General features: G+C 33.9%; 1 protein-coding gene across 2 annotated transcripts in view; it reads right to left on the reverse strand.

Annotated features, from left to right (window-relative positions):
- Positions 1-15592: 15592 nt before the first annotated feature.
- Positions 15593-16836, reverse strand: part of PLOD2 (procollagen-lysine,2-oxoglutarate 5-dioxygenase 2) — a 67174-nt gene continuing 65930 nt past the window's right edge. For both annotated transcript variants that reach the window (XM_026701580.2, XM_026701579.2), the window contains one exon: positions 15593-16601. In XM_026701580.2, coding sequence (XP_026557365.1) covers positions 16446-16601 — 156 coding nt within the window. In that variant the 3' untranslated portion in view covers positions 15593-16445. The remainder of the gene's footprint in view (positions 16602-16836) is intronic.

Genomic DNA, 16836 nt, shown 5'->3' on the forward strand with positions numbered 1-16836 from the left:
TGGTATAATACTATTCCTTGAGTTTGAAAAATAATTTGAAATAGTCAGAGTGTAGCAGTTCTGATCTGAAGCAGACAAGGTGTTTTGGAAAGGATGTGGGATACTTGTAGCATCCACCAGTCCTTCATTTAAAAAGCCATATATTTTTCTTAACTCAATTGATACTACCTTAACTCAAAAATCCATTCTCTTGGATCATACAGTTGCATCCCATCGAAAGCATATTTTCCACTTTGTATCTGCACTGTTGCACTTTATCAGATTAAAAAATGCAAAGGAAACCATTTATCACCATATTAATCCTCCTCCTCTTCCTTCTCCACTTCCACCTCCAACTCCAATTCCTCCACTACTACTACTACTACTCAGGTGGTATTCAGCAGGTTCTGACCAGTTCTGGAGAACCGGTAGTGGAAATTTTGAGTAGTTCAGAGAACTGGCAAATGCCACCTCTGACTGGCCCCACCCCCATCTATTCTCTGCCTCCTGAGTCCCAGCAGATTGGCTGCTGCTGCTTTTGTTGCCCTGCAGAGGAGAACGGAGCTGGAAAGCAGGTTAGTGGGGTGGGGAGGGAATGGGATTTTGCAGTATCCTTCCCCTGCCCCATTTACTAAGCCACGCCCACCAAGCCATGCTACACCAGCTACTCCCACAGAACCAGTAGTAAAACATTTTGAATCCCTCCTCCTCCTCCTCCTCCTCCTCCTCCTCCTCCTCCTCCTCCTCCTCCTCCTCCTCCTCCTCTTCTTCTTCTTCTTCTTCTTCTTCTTCTTCTTCTTCTTCTTCTTCTTCTTCTTCTTCTTCTTCATTTTGATCCCTATATTTTAATTATGTTATTAAAATGTTCTGTCTCTTTCCTGATCATTTTATGAAATCAATCTTAAAAGTTATGAGTTCCGTAAATAAATAAATACTTTTAAAAGGCTCACATAAACCCTAAACTCCTGATTCACAATTATAATTTAAAGAGCCACTTGAATTATACATTCCCTAAAGACAGCTGTTCTCTATTGAAATGCAGCTGCAGAAATTTTAAAAATGAAAAGTCATTCTGGTAGTTTATGCATTGCAATCTAAACATGTACTTCATGTTAAAATATTTCCAGTTTTACTGCTTAAAGAATAAATATTGTACAACAATGAAGTTTTAGCCCAAACAGAGATTTAAACTGAGTATTCCTTATCCAATACTTGCTTAAGCAAGCAGTTGATTGCAGGTTTCAAAGAATTTATGCAAAAAGTGGAAATCTGTTGAATAATTTTAAAGAACTGCAATATAACATTTCTTTGGTACACTTCTCACTGCTCCAGAAAGAATTTTGAAAGCATAGTGGTGATAGTTGAAATCATACACTCCGTACTTGAAAGGCAAAAGGACAAATTGTGTTTCTCTCCAGAGTTCAAGTCAACAAAATAAAAACCATGAAAGTTTTATTTCAACCACCAATTTAGTTTTGCTTATTTTTGCTTTGTTTGAAAAAATTTTATGTGAAAAAAGTAAAATACATTTACTTTAGTTCTCCAACTAGTTCTCTGATTTATTTGATTTTTCTCCCACTTAAGCGGTTGGAACTGAATGTTTTCTTCAGTTAAAAAGGTTCTATCATTCCAGAAAAAAAATAAAATTCCATTTAAATAAAAGATAGTTTTTTAAAAAAATGTTTCAGATTCTAGTTTTTAATTTTTCTGGTATTTATGACACAGCTTTGAGAATGTGAAGCTGACTGCAATCATTCTTTATTTTGTCATGGACTAGAATACAGACTACTTTGTACATGGTCACAAAAATGGGAAATGGCTCATGTTCCAAAATATTGGAATTATCTTAAGAAAAATCATGATTTTAAGTACCTGGAAAAATTTTCTAAAACTTTATTAACAAGTTACTGAAGCATAATAGTACTCCAGGTGAACAGGGCAGATGGCCTGAATCATATTAAAAAAACATGGCCAGATATATTTGCAATTATAGTGATAGTGATAGTGGTACCAGAGGTGGTATTCAGTATAATACATAATACTTCAATATAATACATAATACATAACTTCCAATCGAATTCTGCTTGGTACATTCTTATAATATACACTATATTCTTTTTTTTAAAAAAGGATTATAAATATATATAATTATAAACCCTCATTCCATTCCAATTTAGTTCTATCATTAATAATCATTAAAATCTTAACATGTTTAACGTTTCTTTTCAATTAAATATCATACTTTCTTAAAGACACATATAATTTCCATAATTAATTTTTCCCTTATTTCTCTTCACATATGTTTTGTAAATCATTAAATATTCATTTTGTTACATTTATTTATTGACAAGCATTCCACTGAGTTACGATAGCTATTTTATCAAACATTTGAATCATACATTGTTTCATATTTTCTGAAATTATTTCTATTTCTAATATAACAATACTATCTTATGTACCTTTGCAGAATCCCTTTTTCCACTAGATTTTCACCCATTATCTCTAAATAGGCCCTGTTTCTCTATATTTTGTTTCTGTCCTTTATAACTTCTTTTCCTTTCTTTCTTCCCTCTCATCTTCTCCCTCCCCTTTTTACCCCCATGCTTCATTTTACTTGTAATTGGGATGAAGTTGTACTTTCCCAGAAAGAAGTGGAATACAATTTGAAAATCCTCACAGTTCTTGATCTGAAAATGGGCAGAAGCCATGGCCAGAATCACATCCTTCTTTGGACCAAGCAACACTGCTCACATTCACTCATTCTTTTGTCACCTCTCGAATGAATTGTTATAATATGCTGTAACAGGGGTCTCCAAACTTTTGGATCACAGGGACCACCAAACTCATAATTTTAAATCCCATGGACCACTAATATGAATTTTGACTGATGGTGGCTTGCTGACGTTGGTGGGAAAGTCGGTCCCATATTCCAGAGCTGCAATAGTCACAGAAGGGGCCCTTTGGTCATCCTGGAGCAGCTGCTCCTTCACCCGGGTGCACCATCCTGCCATGGACTTGAGGAGTTGCTCCGGGATGACCAAAGAGCCAGTCCTGTGACTACAGCAGCTCTGGAATATGGGACTGACTTTCCCACCAATGTCAGCAAGCGACCCTGGGGGGAATTCCCAATGCCACGTTGGTCTTACCCTCCAGTTCCAGCTCATGTGGCTCTACTCAAGGTAAGATTTGCACTCAGCTGAAGGGTGGAGATCAGTGAGTGGGTGGGCCATGTGGGCAGCACAGCCTGTGTTCCTATGCAGCCTGGAGTAATTGCTTTGGGAAGAATGCTTTGAGGGGGAGATTTATCTGTGGACCACCAAAATTTTCTCCCAGACCACCAGTGGTCCTGGCCCCACTGGTTGGTGATCACTGTTCTAAATGAGACTATTCTCAAAGCTGCAACTAATGAAGAATGAAGAACACTTACAGTTATAGGTGAATCTCTGTGCATTCATATTGTATCTCTGCTTCAATGGTTTTTGGTGCAATTCAAGATGCTGGTTGAAACCCTTCATGACATGGAGCCAGAATATTTATATGACCTCCTCTTCCAATTATTTCCACCATCCTATATATTTCATCAGGGGAAACATGGTGTTTAGAATGTCATCATGCAGGACTCAGAATGTATGACTTTTCTATTGTAGCCCCTGCCCCTTGGAAGACCAAATCATTTCCTTCAGCACATGATTCAATTGGCCCCAACTCATGTAGTTTTTCAGAAAGAAGACTTGTTCCTGGGCAAAGGATGCCAGATGGTTAACAGGGAGCTAGCGAGGATGTTGTTTATTTTGCTTTTATAGATTGCCATGTCACTTTGTTTGTATTTATGGTTATTTATTATGTTGATTGTATTCTTTTTCTCTGTTGTTAGCTGCCCACAGTCAGTCTGGTGAGTTGAGTGGCTATATAACATGAAATAAATATCCTCAACATCACCCTCATTTTTAGCCATCAGCTTTTAAATGGTAACTCTACTGGGAATCAATTATCAAAACATTTTTAATCTAGAAGCATGAAAAGAGAGCATATAAATATTGTTGCAAAAGAACAAATGACAATTAGGGAAGATGATTGTGACATGTTCTATTTTCATTCTACCATTGATGTGTTTAGTGAAACTTCCAGTGGGAACTACAATGTTTAAATATAGGGATGCAAAGATAGGGCATGTCAAATTTTTCAACTTTCAATTTCCAAACATTAGGGGTGTTCAAAAGTTGTGCCATGCCTTGGGGATTGTAAAGATATTTTAGTTACTTTAATACAATTCGGATTTGCTTGGTAAGTAACTACATGAATATTATATTTTTTTAACATTTTGCTTGTTTCATTTGCAGATAACATTAGCATATACTGCTACTGAAGGGATGACAACTAGTTTTATAAGATGTAACATTTCAAAATAAAGACTTACATCTGTTTTTCTGAGTTTTTCTTTCTACAACCTTGGCTTGAGAACATGACATTTTTACTGTAGAAGAAGAAAAATCAACTGGATGATCTACACCATTTAATAGTGTAAAAGGAAGGGAACTTTGATTTCAGTGTTTTATTTTACACAAGATGTTCATCAGTACAGCATTTTCTGTTTCTACCATGGTTGGCATCATGAAAATTCCAGTAGAAAATATTATATATCATTATATATGAGAAGAGAAAGAGAAAACAGTGGCTTTAAACTCACTCATTACCTTAATATGCTTCAGAAGTAACTATCTATTCACTTATCTGAAAGTATGCTCCATTGAATGCAACTGCATTTGTTTTCGAATGCCAAAATTTTAGCAGTGTGATGTTAGTAAAATTAAATAGCTAAAAGCTTCCAATAGTTGACAGTATTTTTTTCCTTTTTCTTTCTAGTTGAGTTTATTTTCCCAACTTTTGTTTGAAAGGTAAAGGTTAGAAAAATAGACCCTACTAAATCTACAATCAAGCTTTGCCAGATAAAATAAGCAACATACATATTTTCTTCTTTTTTTAACTTACTCAGCATTTTCTTTTTGTAGAATGTAGTTTGATTTTCCCTCCTGATTTTTTCCAAGTAAAATAAATAATATGCCAGAAATTAGCTCAGCTTTAATCCATAATATGCTATTTTTATTGACAAAGGTGATTAGAAATAATGGAGAAATAAATATAAATTGAAACAATATTACAGGCTGACTAACAAAAGGTTAAATATAATCATTTATTTCCATTCAATAATTGTTAAATTAATATCTCTACACCTAATGTTAGCAAGCCTTTGTTAATTTTTCAACTGTTGTTCAATGTTGCCCTCTCCTGGATTGACATAACTATAATATTCATAATATTATAAACATTTTTTAATTTGAATGTGTTTGATCTCCTTTATATTTATAATATAACAGCAACACAAATACTGTTATTGCAGTAATTAAATCCATTATGTCTATTAAACCTTGAACGCAGTGGAGTTCATTATAATTTTGATTACTTAAAAATGTATCTTGAGATTTGTGACACAAAATCTAATAAACATAACTTTCTGTGTTAAGAGAAAATGCAGTTAATTCTGGAACACTCACAAAATTAATGCAAACCAAAGACCATATTATTGCAAAAACATACAGATTGAAAAATTGAGTCCAAAAAAATAATTAAAAGCACCTCTCCAGAGATTACCTTTAAAAAAAAAGTTTATTATTGGATTCTTTTCAGTTAATGACTCCTTGTAGTCATGCGAGAATGCTATATAGTATTTGGTGTACATTTAGTCAGCTAAATGTTTGAAACTTATTTCTGCCAGCTCCAATGACACTGTCATAATAGTGGTTGTGGAACAGCTCATTGGCACATTTTGTGAGAAGACTTTTAATATTTCAGAAAAATTTAACTATCAGTTCTTGCAAGTCAGTACAAGCTGATTCCAATATACCACTATATATAGATCATAGCATCTTACATGTTCCATAAAATGAATTTCAATGTCATCTTTCAATAACTATTTCAGCAGCTGGACAATCAGAGGACCAAGAAGGTTGTCAACCAGATGAACAGAAGATCAAATGGATTCACAGCTCCAGACTCACAAGAATTCCCAAAAGAAATATCTAGGAGGAGAAACTGTCTGAAAGAAAACCAAATCAGTGCCAAAAAGCAAACAAATAATGTAACATGGCATCCTGGACTAAGTATTGCTGCAGAGCAAGAAAGATAGTTCAAGTCGATGATGGTTTCATGTCAGTTTGGATTAGAAAAGAATTATATATTTTCTTCTTCTTTCCCTTGGGTAGTGCACAGCTTTGCTCTCTTGGAAGTGGAAACAAAGCTTGTTTAGGAGGGAATTAGAACCTGGCAAAAAGTTAAAATATAAAAGTGATTACTTCATGGAGTCGTTGTGCAACTTTACATTTGTGTGAAAACTGAATTTATGTCTGACAATATAAAGAATGTCATTCTTTTTCCCTTATACAAATGCAAGCTAACAAGAATGATTGAAAAAACAAGAGAGGAATTTTCATTAAGCATATTGAGAAAATATTAGGCAAAATGTTTATTGAAGGAGTACAAAATGTATTAATAAGCCCACTGGAGGTATAATGGAGATTTATACTCTTCAGAATCACATGGAGAAATCTATGAATGTGAGAAGGTTTGCTGCAGATTTATTGATCTAGACAAAATATATTATAAAATCAATGCATTTCAGATGTAGAAAAGAATGCATAAATATAGAATTGAAGGTTGGATTCTGAATTTTGTAAAATACTGAAAATAAAGCATGTTAAAGAGTGCTTGTGATGACATTAGACTGTTTTCTCAATGTGCATTCAAATTTTTATCTAAATTAGGCTGTATTGTTAGCTGAGAACTAAATGAATTGTTGTGAGTCTTAGATTGCATGATGTAACAAAAGTATGGATCAAAAATTTAATGTATAGAAAATTAGGGCAATTGTATTTGACAGTAAACAATTACAAGTGATACACAAAAGTAAATGTTAACTATGAATTCATGCACCTTGGTAGAATGTTTATTGAACTGCAAAAATAGTTGGAGAAATTTTAATACAATCAAATAGTAATAAAAATAATGGTAGTATTTTGCCTCTGATGTGGAATAAATATTTGCTTTAAAAAGTAAAAATGGTTTTGTATAAAGAACCTATCTCTCCTTAATTTAGTTATACAAAAGTGAGAGTCAAATATTTAAGAATACTAAAAAACAAATTGGATCAGGAAATGGATTACTCAAAATGTATGTGGTAAAACAAGAGATGGGACCCAAAATGCATGCACTAAATAAATATGGATTGAGTACAACAGTAGGCATTGAGTAAAACCTACTGTACATTAAGGAATTTCATCATTAGAGAAAATGAATGATCATTCAATGAATACACACACACACACACACATACACACATTTTCCATCCATTTCATACAAGGATTCCCAATATTAATTATAATTAAATTTATAGATAGGCTTATAAATTAAGATTAAGGACACCTAATCTTTTGAATGCCAATGCCTACAAAGCCTCTGGAGTTTGAGATCATAAGATGATCAAGTCATCCACTAATCAAAATTTGAATTAAATTTTGTCTCCCTGCAGCAATGAAAATATTCTACTTCAAAGAAATGTCAGTGAGATTTTAAAAACAAATGAACTCTTTCAACTATTTAAAATTCATAACACCATTTTGTCTCCTAGTTTCTTAGGTGATTGAAATAGCTTATAAATAGAACAAATAAACACATTTCTTAAAATTAAATGTGATAATGCGGGGAGGGGGAGTCTGAAACCAGGGAGGTGAACTGTTGTGAGCACCACTGAATATGATTCTTAATTCCCATCAGTAAAATCCAACATCTGGTCATTTTTATGTTTGTATGAAATTGCTGTCTATTATTTCTGTAAAGGCTTCTCTTTAAGAAAAGGTGAGCATTAATATCACCAAACAATCCAATGGAAACAAGGTCATGTGGGAAGCATTCAGAGAAACATCTGGAAATAGTAAAACAGCTGCAAAGAAAATGAGTTGACAAGGCCAAATATTAGGTTGCCAAGGATGAAAACAATGTTAACAGTAAGGGAATTTCCTCCCTCCAATTCAAAAGGGAAGATTGGCCACACAACCATACTTATTATATCAAAAGAAAGAATGTTCCAGCCCAGCAATGTACGCATAAACCTTCAAACCATAATGTATCACACATAGACTCTCTTTGGCACATGGGTATGATCATGTGGAAGCACTTTTGTGAGATGTTCCCAAGAATTTCTTAGGTTTTTAAATTTTATGTATTTAAATTATAGTTGTTTATGTGTCAGAATAATGCAGGTAGTCCTCAACTTATGACCATAATTGAGCCTCACATGTTAATCAAAAGTTATTGCAGTTGAAGGTAAAAGTATCACTTGACCGTATTTAATTTTATGACTGTTTTTATAATGCTTATTAAGGAAATTTATATAATGGTCGTAACTGTGAAACCAGTTTATGAAATAGGATTTTTTTTCTGGGAAACCACAAAAAGGTCACAAAACATGGTCATGCAACCATGAGATGCTGCAAGTGGTTGTAAATGTGAATCAATTGTCAAACACCCAAAATGTGATCACAAGACTATTGGGTTAGCGTGGCAGTTGTAACTTCAAGACAGTCATAAGTAACTTCTTTGAGTCCTATTCAGGCAATCAACTGCATGTATGTTGAGGATCACCTGTAATCTCCAAGTAGCCACAGGCAACATAGATTATTTATGATAAAAATTATTTTTAAAAAACAAGCTTCTAAGATCCTTCTTAAACAGCATTTAGTAAGAGTAGTTCTGAGGTATGAAAGAAGAAAGCCAAGTCTAGATGAGTACTTTTCTGTTGTGGTTATCACTTCCTTCCCTCTTCAGGATTCTCTGTCATGATTCCAGGTAACAGACCCATAGCAAGCAAAACTCTGAGGTAGGTAGATTCCTTAAAGAATAGCTTCGTTGGATATATCATATCAGCAGAGATCTGGTGAAAACCAACTGAAGGTTCCTGTGGTTTTCACCTGATTAAAGTGAAAGTTTTTCATTTTCCCCAAACACTCACATGGTCCAATCAAGGCTCCGTCTAGTTGCTGGGTAACTTCACTCCTCCTCTCTTTGACCAGGTGTGAGAATGTCCTTGGTTCCCAAGAGAAAGTATTTTGTTTTGGCTACAAAACTCCAGCTATCTCTATTTCCCCCTCCTCCTCAGTTCTAGTGTGACAAAACTGAAGCAGCAAAATGGTTTCAATCAGGCCAGCTTCAGGGTTGACATCTCCCTTTTTCCAGAACACAACTCTCAATGTAGCTGCAATTCTTTAGTACATTTTAAGTGTGAATTCCAAAAGGGGATCAAGCTTTTTGTTTTTGAAAACAGCACTGTCAAGAACACACTGAAGCATATTATTTAGCATTCAGAGAAAGCTTTTAAAACTAGGGAGGTGGAGGAGAAAAGCCTTCAGATGGCTGGGGGGAAAAAACATCATGATGAAGGAAGTAAAAGAATTTGGTAAGTGGCACTTTAAGACTGATTATCTTCTTCCCAATTTTTGTTACTGTGCCAATATGCTTAAACTGTAGAAAGGAGATGATTTATTTGCTTGCATAAAATAGGCCAGCTGCAGATGCTGAGCTCAAAGATGCAATTTTGTACACATCTTATCCACTAGGGACCATTATGCAGTTCATGTAGGGGTGCTTATGTCAAATTTGCAAAAAAAAAAATGGCAATGTTATCTCTGAAGAAATGGAGAGCTGTTAATTTTGTCGATGAAGTACTTATCTGATTTTCTTTCCATCTCTTTTTTCACACATCTGTTTTGCTTCATCCACAACAGGTTGGCCAAGACTAGTAAATCTATTCTATTCTTGAATTTATTTATCTTCCTTTGCAAACCAAACCCTTCCATTTAACTCTCTATCCTTTTCTGTACAGGCAAGTTTCAAAGGTGCTTTTTCCAAAATGGAAACTTTCTTCTTTTTCCAAAATGGAAACTTTCTTCTCTTTTTTTCTTTGAAAACTCTTCACTTCTTATCCAAGAAGCCTCTTCAATTCTAACGGACTAGTGGGGAATGGATGGATTGAGACTGCTTGAGACTGAAGCAGTATGCTAGCTTTATTGTTATTATGATAGAATTTATGAAAATCAGTCAAAAGGATACCAATGAGTGTCAAAAATATTGAGAAATGAAAGATTTAAACAAACTGATGTGAGACAGCCTTTCAATAAAAATCAGGATGGTTCTGCCATTCAGGGAGATTCTAAGACTCATAATTGCTATCTACTACTACTAGTAACAATTTTGCCCTCAACCTCCTTGAGCTTCAGCTGTCATATAACTATTTGAAAATATTTGTTCTACCCACTCTAATGGAGCCATGATTCCATCAGACAAATCTCCTGTAACCTTTAGTTCTAAATAATTTTCTTTAAAAATATGATTCTAATTGCAAAAGAAAACCAAACTAGCATTTATTCTGACCAGAGAATACCATGCTATTCTGACCATGAGGAAAAAATGACAAATGGATGATAAGCAGCATGAATATGTATCTTTGATGGTGGAGGTTGCCCCATGTATCAACATGTGACCCTCAATTGTAAGCACTCTTATAAATCCTACATTTAATAGCTATCAAAAAGGAAAAAAAACAGCATTCAAAAGATTGAAATGGTAACATCAAATAGAGAGAAGAAATATTACAACTGCATCACTGGAACAAATTATACTAGATCATCCTGTTGGGCTTTTCCTCTAGCACCATTCATGTCTCAAATTTATTTTAATTTACATTTTGGCAATTTAAACACAAAAAATAAAAAAAATATAGTGACCTGCCAAGAAATATCTCTGCATTTTATTTCTACACTTCTCATTCAATATGGTGAAGGAATCTGCTTAGAAATGCATTCCAAAGGAATGGAGGCTTTATTGGTTAAAATGTGGTGTCCTTGTATTTACTAGCTATGAGGTGGTCAAGGATGCATGTGAATGGTCTGTCTTTCGTTGTCAAACATTTCCCTAGTGGTCTTCATAATAGTCTCTGGTTTCTCCTGCCTCAATTAAGTCCTAATGTTAGGCAACATTGGCTAACATTTCTACAGGGCTTTTTAGATTTAGAAGACTGCCAAATACTATTTTAGACAAAAGAAGAACAGCAGCCTTATCATACTTTGCACCTCCAATAAGAAATAAGTTCCAAAATTCCACTAGAAAAAAGAGAGGAGGGAAAGAGCGAGAAGTGAGAGCAAGAAAGAAAGAAAGTCCATTTTCTCCAATGTTGGGGAAAGGAGATAAAAAATAGATTTATTAGAAGGGAAAATTGTTAGGAGAAAGAGAAGAAAAAGGCAACTAGACATTTTGCGTACTCATGAAAGCTTCCAGGTTCTTTGCCAACCCTCTCTGTCATTTCAGATATATCCACTGGCTCATTGCTCAACAGCACTTGTCTCGATTTGTTAAATAAAGCTAGATGAATCTCTCGGATGCCATCAGAAATAATAACTATCTGAACTGGGGTTTTCTTTGAAAAGAAATAGAAGCCAAATCCACTAACCTTTATTCAAGAACTAATGTCTCTGTAGAATCCTGCTATGTCCTGGCATGGATTCAAAAGCAGTTTTTGTTGTTGTTTCTGGTTCAGCATAATTTGGTTTCCTTTCTCCTCTATGACACCATGGTCACTGCTATGAAACTGCTTAACAGTGAAAGTCAGCATTTGAAGAAATGGGAAAGTTAGTTCAGTTGTCCATATGATAACTCTTCAAACCTTTTCTTGTGTAATTACATACATACCGTTTTACAATACGTGACCATTTTCAGGAAAAGTATGGTGTCATTGTCTAGTAAGGGTTACAACTTATACATAACAGTGGCATTCTGTTTCTGTGAACTCTTTTTTTCATAGGTCATCCCTACTGTGTGGCTCACATGTGTGTCAGGATTCTGTCATTAATCTGCAGATACACATTATTGACAAAGTGAAGAAGTTATATATGAATACAAAGACACAAAGTGGTGGTAAAGTCTATTATTTTGCCATTTCTGATGACGTCCTTGGTGGATTGAAATCCATATTGGGGGGGGGTAGAGAATATAATATAATGGTGGGCTATAATAGTGTTGTTAGGAAAATTCCTGTGGAGTTTAGTTTTCTTGGGGATTCTATGTCATCTTTTAGTGCTGGTGGTGTTAGGAATGCTCATAACCCATTATTCCAGTTATGATGGTTCAAATGTTTAAAATGATGGACACACTGTATTGCTTGGTTTGAGCATTTTGAGAAGGAGATACCTGGTTGAAGTTTCTGAAGTGTTTCCATGTAAGTGTGAACCTGTAAGCATTTAACAAATCCTTTCATTAAATTGTACCATTCTCTCTGATATGTTGTTACAGGTGAAATTGGTAGAATGTGTCAGGGTTCTGACCAGTGTCCTAATGAAATTAAGAGTCTCAAGCCATCTGGAAATAAAAATCCAGTCATTTATTAGAACACCATGCCAGAATTTCATAGGTGAAGCCAACTCTGACCTCATCCATTTCATGCCTACCTCTGACCCTGTTTCCTCCTCCAAAGTGTGTCACCAGTCACATTCCCTAAGGAGCAAATTTTGTAGGCTGTAGAAGTCACTCCCTCCAGCCATTGCTGGTCCCCATGGAGATGGCCTTGACTTGCTTGGACAGACTGCATCTTGTTATGACTGAGGAGTAAATCCCTTGGTGCAGCTGCAAGGCATGATTTCCCATCCCTTTGCCTATGCCAATTTGAGAGCAAGTCAGGGAAGCTTTGTGAGTTGACATCTGCTTCTTGGCTTCCTTGATATAATTCTTGATGATGTTGCAAATGTCATGATAGTGCCAAGTCATTTGTTGCTATATTCCTTCATACCCAATTGCAAGATGGTCATTTTGAAGTTTTTTAGCCTTGCTAACTAGGGATTTTCATATTTTAAGGTTCATTTTTCTGTTCAATATTTGTTTTATGGTCAGAAGGTCTAATTGTCTTTTAACACCAAAACTTTATAGCAATTATCTTATTAGTTGAAAAATATATTTTCAACTTTTTCTGTGCTATTCAGTTCCATTATATTATTGACCTTAACTGGAATTTTTGTTGCAACAAATTCTTATGGTGCTCTTGGAAAAGAGCATATAAACACAGTGTGACATTATTTGTATTTGAAATAATGAGTTATCTACTGCACAACTATAATATCTTGCTACACTGCTGATATAATTTGGATCATTTAATAATAAGAGACAAGGTTTATGATGTATTGCTTTCAAAATAGTATGTTAGGTTCTGCCAAATAATTTAAAAAAGAAAATATAGCTAGTCTTCAATTTTCTGTTCTTTTCTGTTGCTAAGTGATATGGTTGTAAAGCTCAACATTACATCGCTTCATCACTTAGTGATGGCAATTCTACCACTCCCCATTGCCGTTGTTAACTGAATCCCATTGGTTTTGCCAAGGACCTACTCTTATCCACATCAGGTTGGTCCCTCTGAGCTTCAGCATTTATCTTCCAAGATAAACTGAAGTCTTCCTAACCACCTATCTTAATATTTTTAAAAATATTTTAAATACTTTTTTATAGTTATCTATCTGCAATTCTTTAAACAAGCTGTATATTTTCCTGAGATCACCCAAAAGAGTTTATCTGTAAGAGCTTACTTTCATATGAAATCTTCTAGCAAGATATGGTTTTCCCTTCTCTCTCTCTCTTTCTCTCTCTCTCTTTCTCCTTTCTTCCATGTACATTCAAACTTTTTATATTGTTAAGACTGAAGCAGAGACTTGCTTGAAATAATTCGTAAGTAGCTCTGGGAATATTTTTTTGACTAAAGTTTAGAGAAAGATGCTAAATAATAAGCAAAATGAGTAAAACCACCTTGGAAAAGGTATTTGAAGAAAGCAAATGTCTGGAGGGGAAGGATTATATAACAGTCAGTTGACATAAAACTAAAACACTGTATAAAAGCTTCCTAGAACACAGACAGATATGAATTATTCACAAGGAAAGAAAGCAATTTTAGTCTTGTAAAATTGTTCTCAATCATAAGACTAAGCTAAAATAAACAACTGTAACATCATGCATGGAAGAAAGACATATGTTATTAAAACTTTTTTGTTGGGCAAGAAAATACTTCTCAAAATTGAGATGAGACTTTGATTTTTCAAGAGCTCTAAATAGACATGTACTATTTTTTTCCTGGCTTCCTAGTTTGTTTCCAGATAGTTTTAAATAAATATGCAAAAACCCAAAGTTATCAAAAGCAATTTGTTTTCAATTCAGAGATAAATTCAAGAACACACTTCAAAAATCTCTTTTTAGCATTTCTAAAAGTGAGATAAACTAATATTCTTCATATTCTAATAGTCCTCAAAACATATATATTTTAAAAATACTCATACACATTTAAAATATAAAGCACATAAACAAACATGTAGCATCAAGTAAAAAGTCTATATTAAGTCTTGTAAATGTAGATTAATCTAATAAATGGTTTACATTTTCTAAAAGAAATGCAAGTCTGAAGGAGTATCTAAAACAGAATTTATAAACTTTTAATTAACCTTTATAAGCCTTTAAGTTTTCAAAATAATTATCTCCACAATTTGTTACATTTAATAAATGCACTTTACTTACAAATCAGTAGAGGAAAGAAAACTAGTGAGGAAATAATTTCTCCTCAATTCATCCTCCAAATATCTTTCACTTCTTTTCATGTTTGCTACATGCCCACAGTATGCTTTTTTTTCCACCTTGGGATGACTCAGGGCTACAGAAAATAAAAAATATAGAACTGAACAGGGCAAAATCCAGAAAACTATAGTGTTGCATTTTTTTGAATGTCAACAATATTCTCTTGACATCCTCCCTTTCCCTCTCCCGGCCTCACCATTCTTCTGATGTGGGTCAGTGGGGTTTTGGTATTAGCCACTACAAGGTTGAGGATAGAAACAAAAGCCAACAAAATTCCTGGACCTATGAAAAACTTCAATTCCAGCCCCAATCCCCTTTTAAAACATTCTGCAAGTACAAACGCCAAGTTTCAGACAAATGTCTTGAGCTTGAAATGTTTAAATAAATTATACTATTTCGTCCAGCTTTTTGTAAAATTTATCTCTTTGTTTTCTTAGGCATTGATATTGATGTGAATTTGCTAATTTTTGCTTAAATGTTATAGGGGATGGGGAAGACATACAATAGCCTTTTGGTATTGTTGAAGTAGTTCTTATTTAATTTAAAAAAAATATGGATTAATACATGTTTATTTATGCCTGAACTACAGGCAAAACCATATTATTCAATGAATAATAACCAACTCCTTGGGAGTATGTTGCTGAATGAACCATATTCACTATGAAGTAGGAATACTCTTTTTAAAACTAACTTATCCATAGAGTTTCAGTATAATGAAATTCCATAAACATCATACAGTGGTTGAAATAAGCATATCTGTTAAAAAGGATGATTGTTAATGTTTGAAAAATTAAAGCTTTTTTTAAACAAAAAAAAAACACCCATCTGCTATTGGTGTGTGTGTGTGTGTGTGTGTGTGTGTGTATTAAAAGGGTATGTATTTTAAAAAAAACAGCCATACTAAAACTTATTTTAAATTTTTATTTACCTTAAAATATATGCACTTTAGCACCTCAGATTTGACTTCATAATCTTTTTTCAAGTGAACATTTTAAATTACAAACAGTAGGCACAGCAGAAATATTTAAAACTGTTCCCTTAAAAAATAAAGGCAAGTCAAAAACCTGAATTATTTATTTGTTTGTTTTTAAGAACAACTTCAGCTTTTTGGTATCCTGATACAACATTCAAGTAGTTTTTAGGTAAGAATGAAGAATTTGGTTTCTGAGGTTACTTGGTCTTCTAAAGTTTTCTCAAACTGAGGGTTTCTATTGTCAAGGCTGGAGTTTGTGCACGAAGTTTGTTTAGAAAAGCTCACGTCAATCAAAGAGCAAAGATACTTAAGTAAATACTTTCTTTTCCGAGTTAAGGCACTTTAAAAAGTCTGTGTATAAACCAGGCACAGTTTTTGGGTCAATGCTTTGCCTTTATCTATAATGGACTGGATCCTAATAACAATATGAATAAGTATCCAATTTCTTTCTTTTAAAACAAATCAAGACATGCAGCTTGCTATTTTGACAATTACCAAATGGAAAACTCATATTAACACTTTTACAGAGTGACCACATTAAAGACCTTCCACTCCTTTAAAACAGGAAGACCAGTAAATTATTTTTATTTTATTATATTTGCATTTCAAGGTTCAAAGCAGATGTTTTATAAGTACTGTTTTTTGTTGTCTGTTTGTTTCCTTTAAAACCTTAGCCCCAAATAAAGCAGCTGTCTAGAAAAAGCTTCCTTTGTCATTAGTCTTCTGGGAGAAAAAATATAAATAAAAGTTTGTTGTATGCTGTCTCTGAATGGCCAGGAAAATAAAATTAAGGGTCGATAAAAGATACTGCAATATATCTTGTTCCTTTCAAAATTGGAAGTCCTTCATGTAAATGAGTAAGTCTTCCTGGATGCATGAAACTCCATCCTTTTCTAGGTGATTCAATTGAACAGTTGTATCTCAAAAATTTACATCCACCTCCCTATAAGAAATAAGTCAGAAATTTAAGTAATACCAAAGAAGTCAATAAAAACAAGATCCTCTCAGTAAAATGTATTGAATGAAATAACGATTAATATTACCATCCCATTTTCAAAGTATATTATTCTGGAGCAGCTGTAAATTTGGTTTAAAGACTTATACTTATATACTGTTCCTTAGTGCTTTACAGCACTCTGAAAAATTTACAATATCAGTACTCTAACTTTCTATATTTA

The sequence above is a fragment of the Pseudonaja textilis genome, chromosome 4 (assembly GCF_049901715.1).
Source record: "Pseudonaja textilis isolate UNSWEBS1 chromosome 4, rPseTex1.2, whole genome shotgun sequence".
Classification (NCBI taxonomy): domain Eukaryota; kingdom Metazoa; phylum Chordata; class Lepidosauria; order Squamata; family Elapidae; genus Pseudonaja; species Pseudonaja textilis.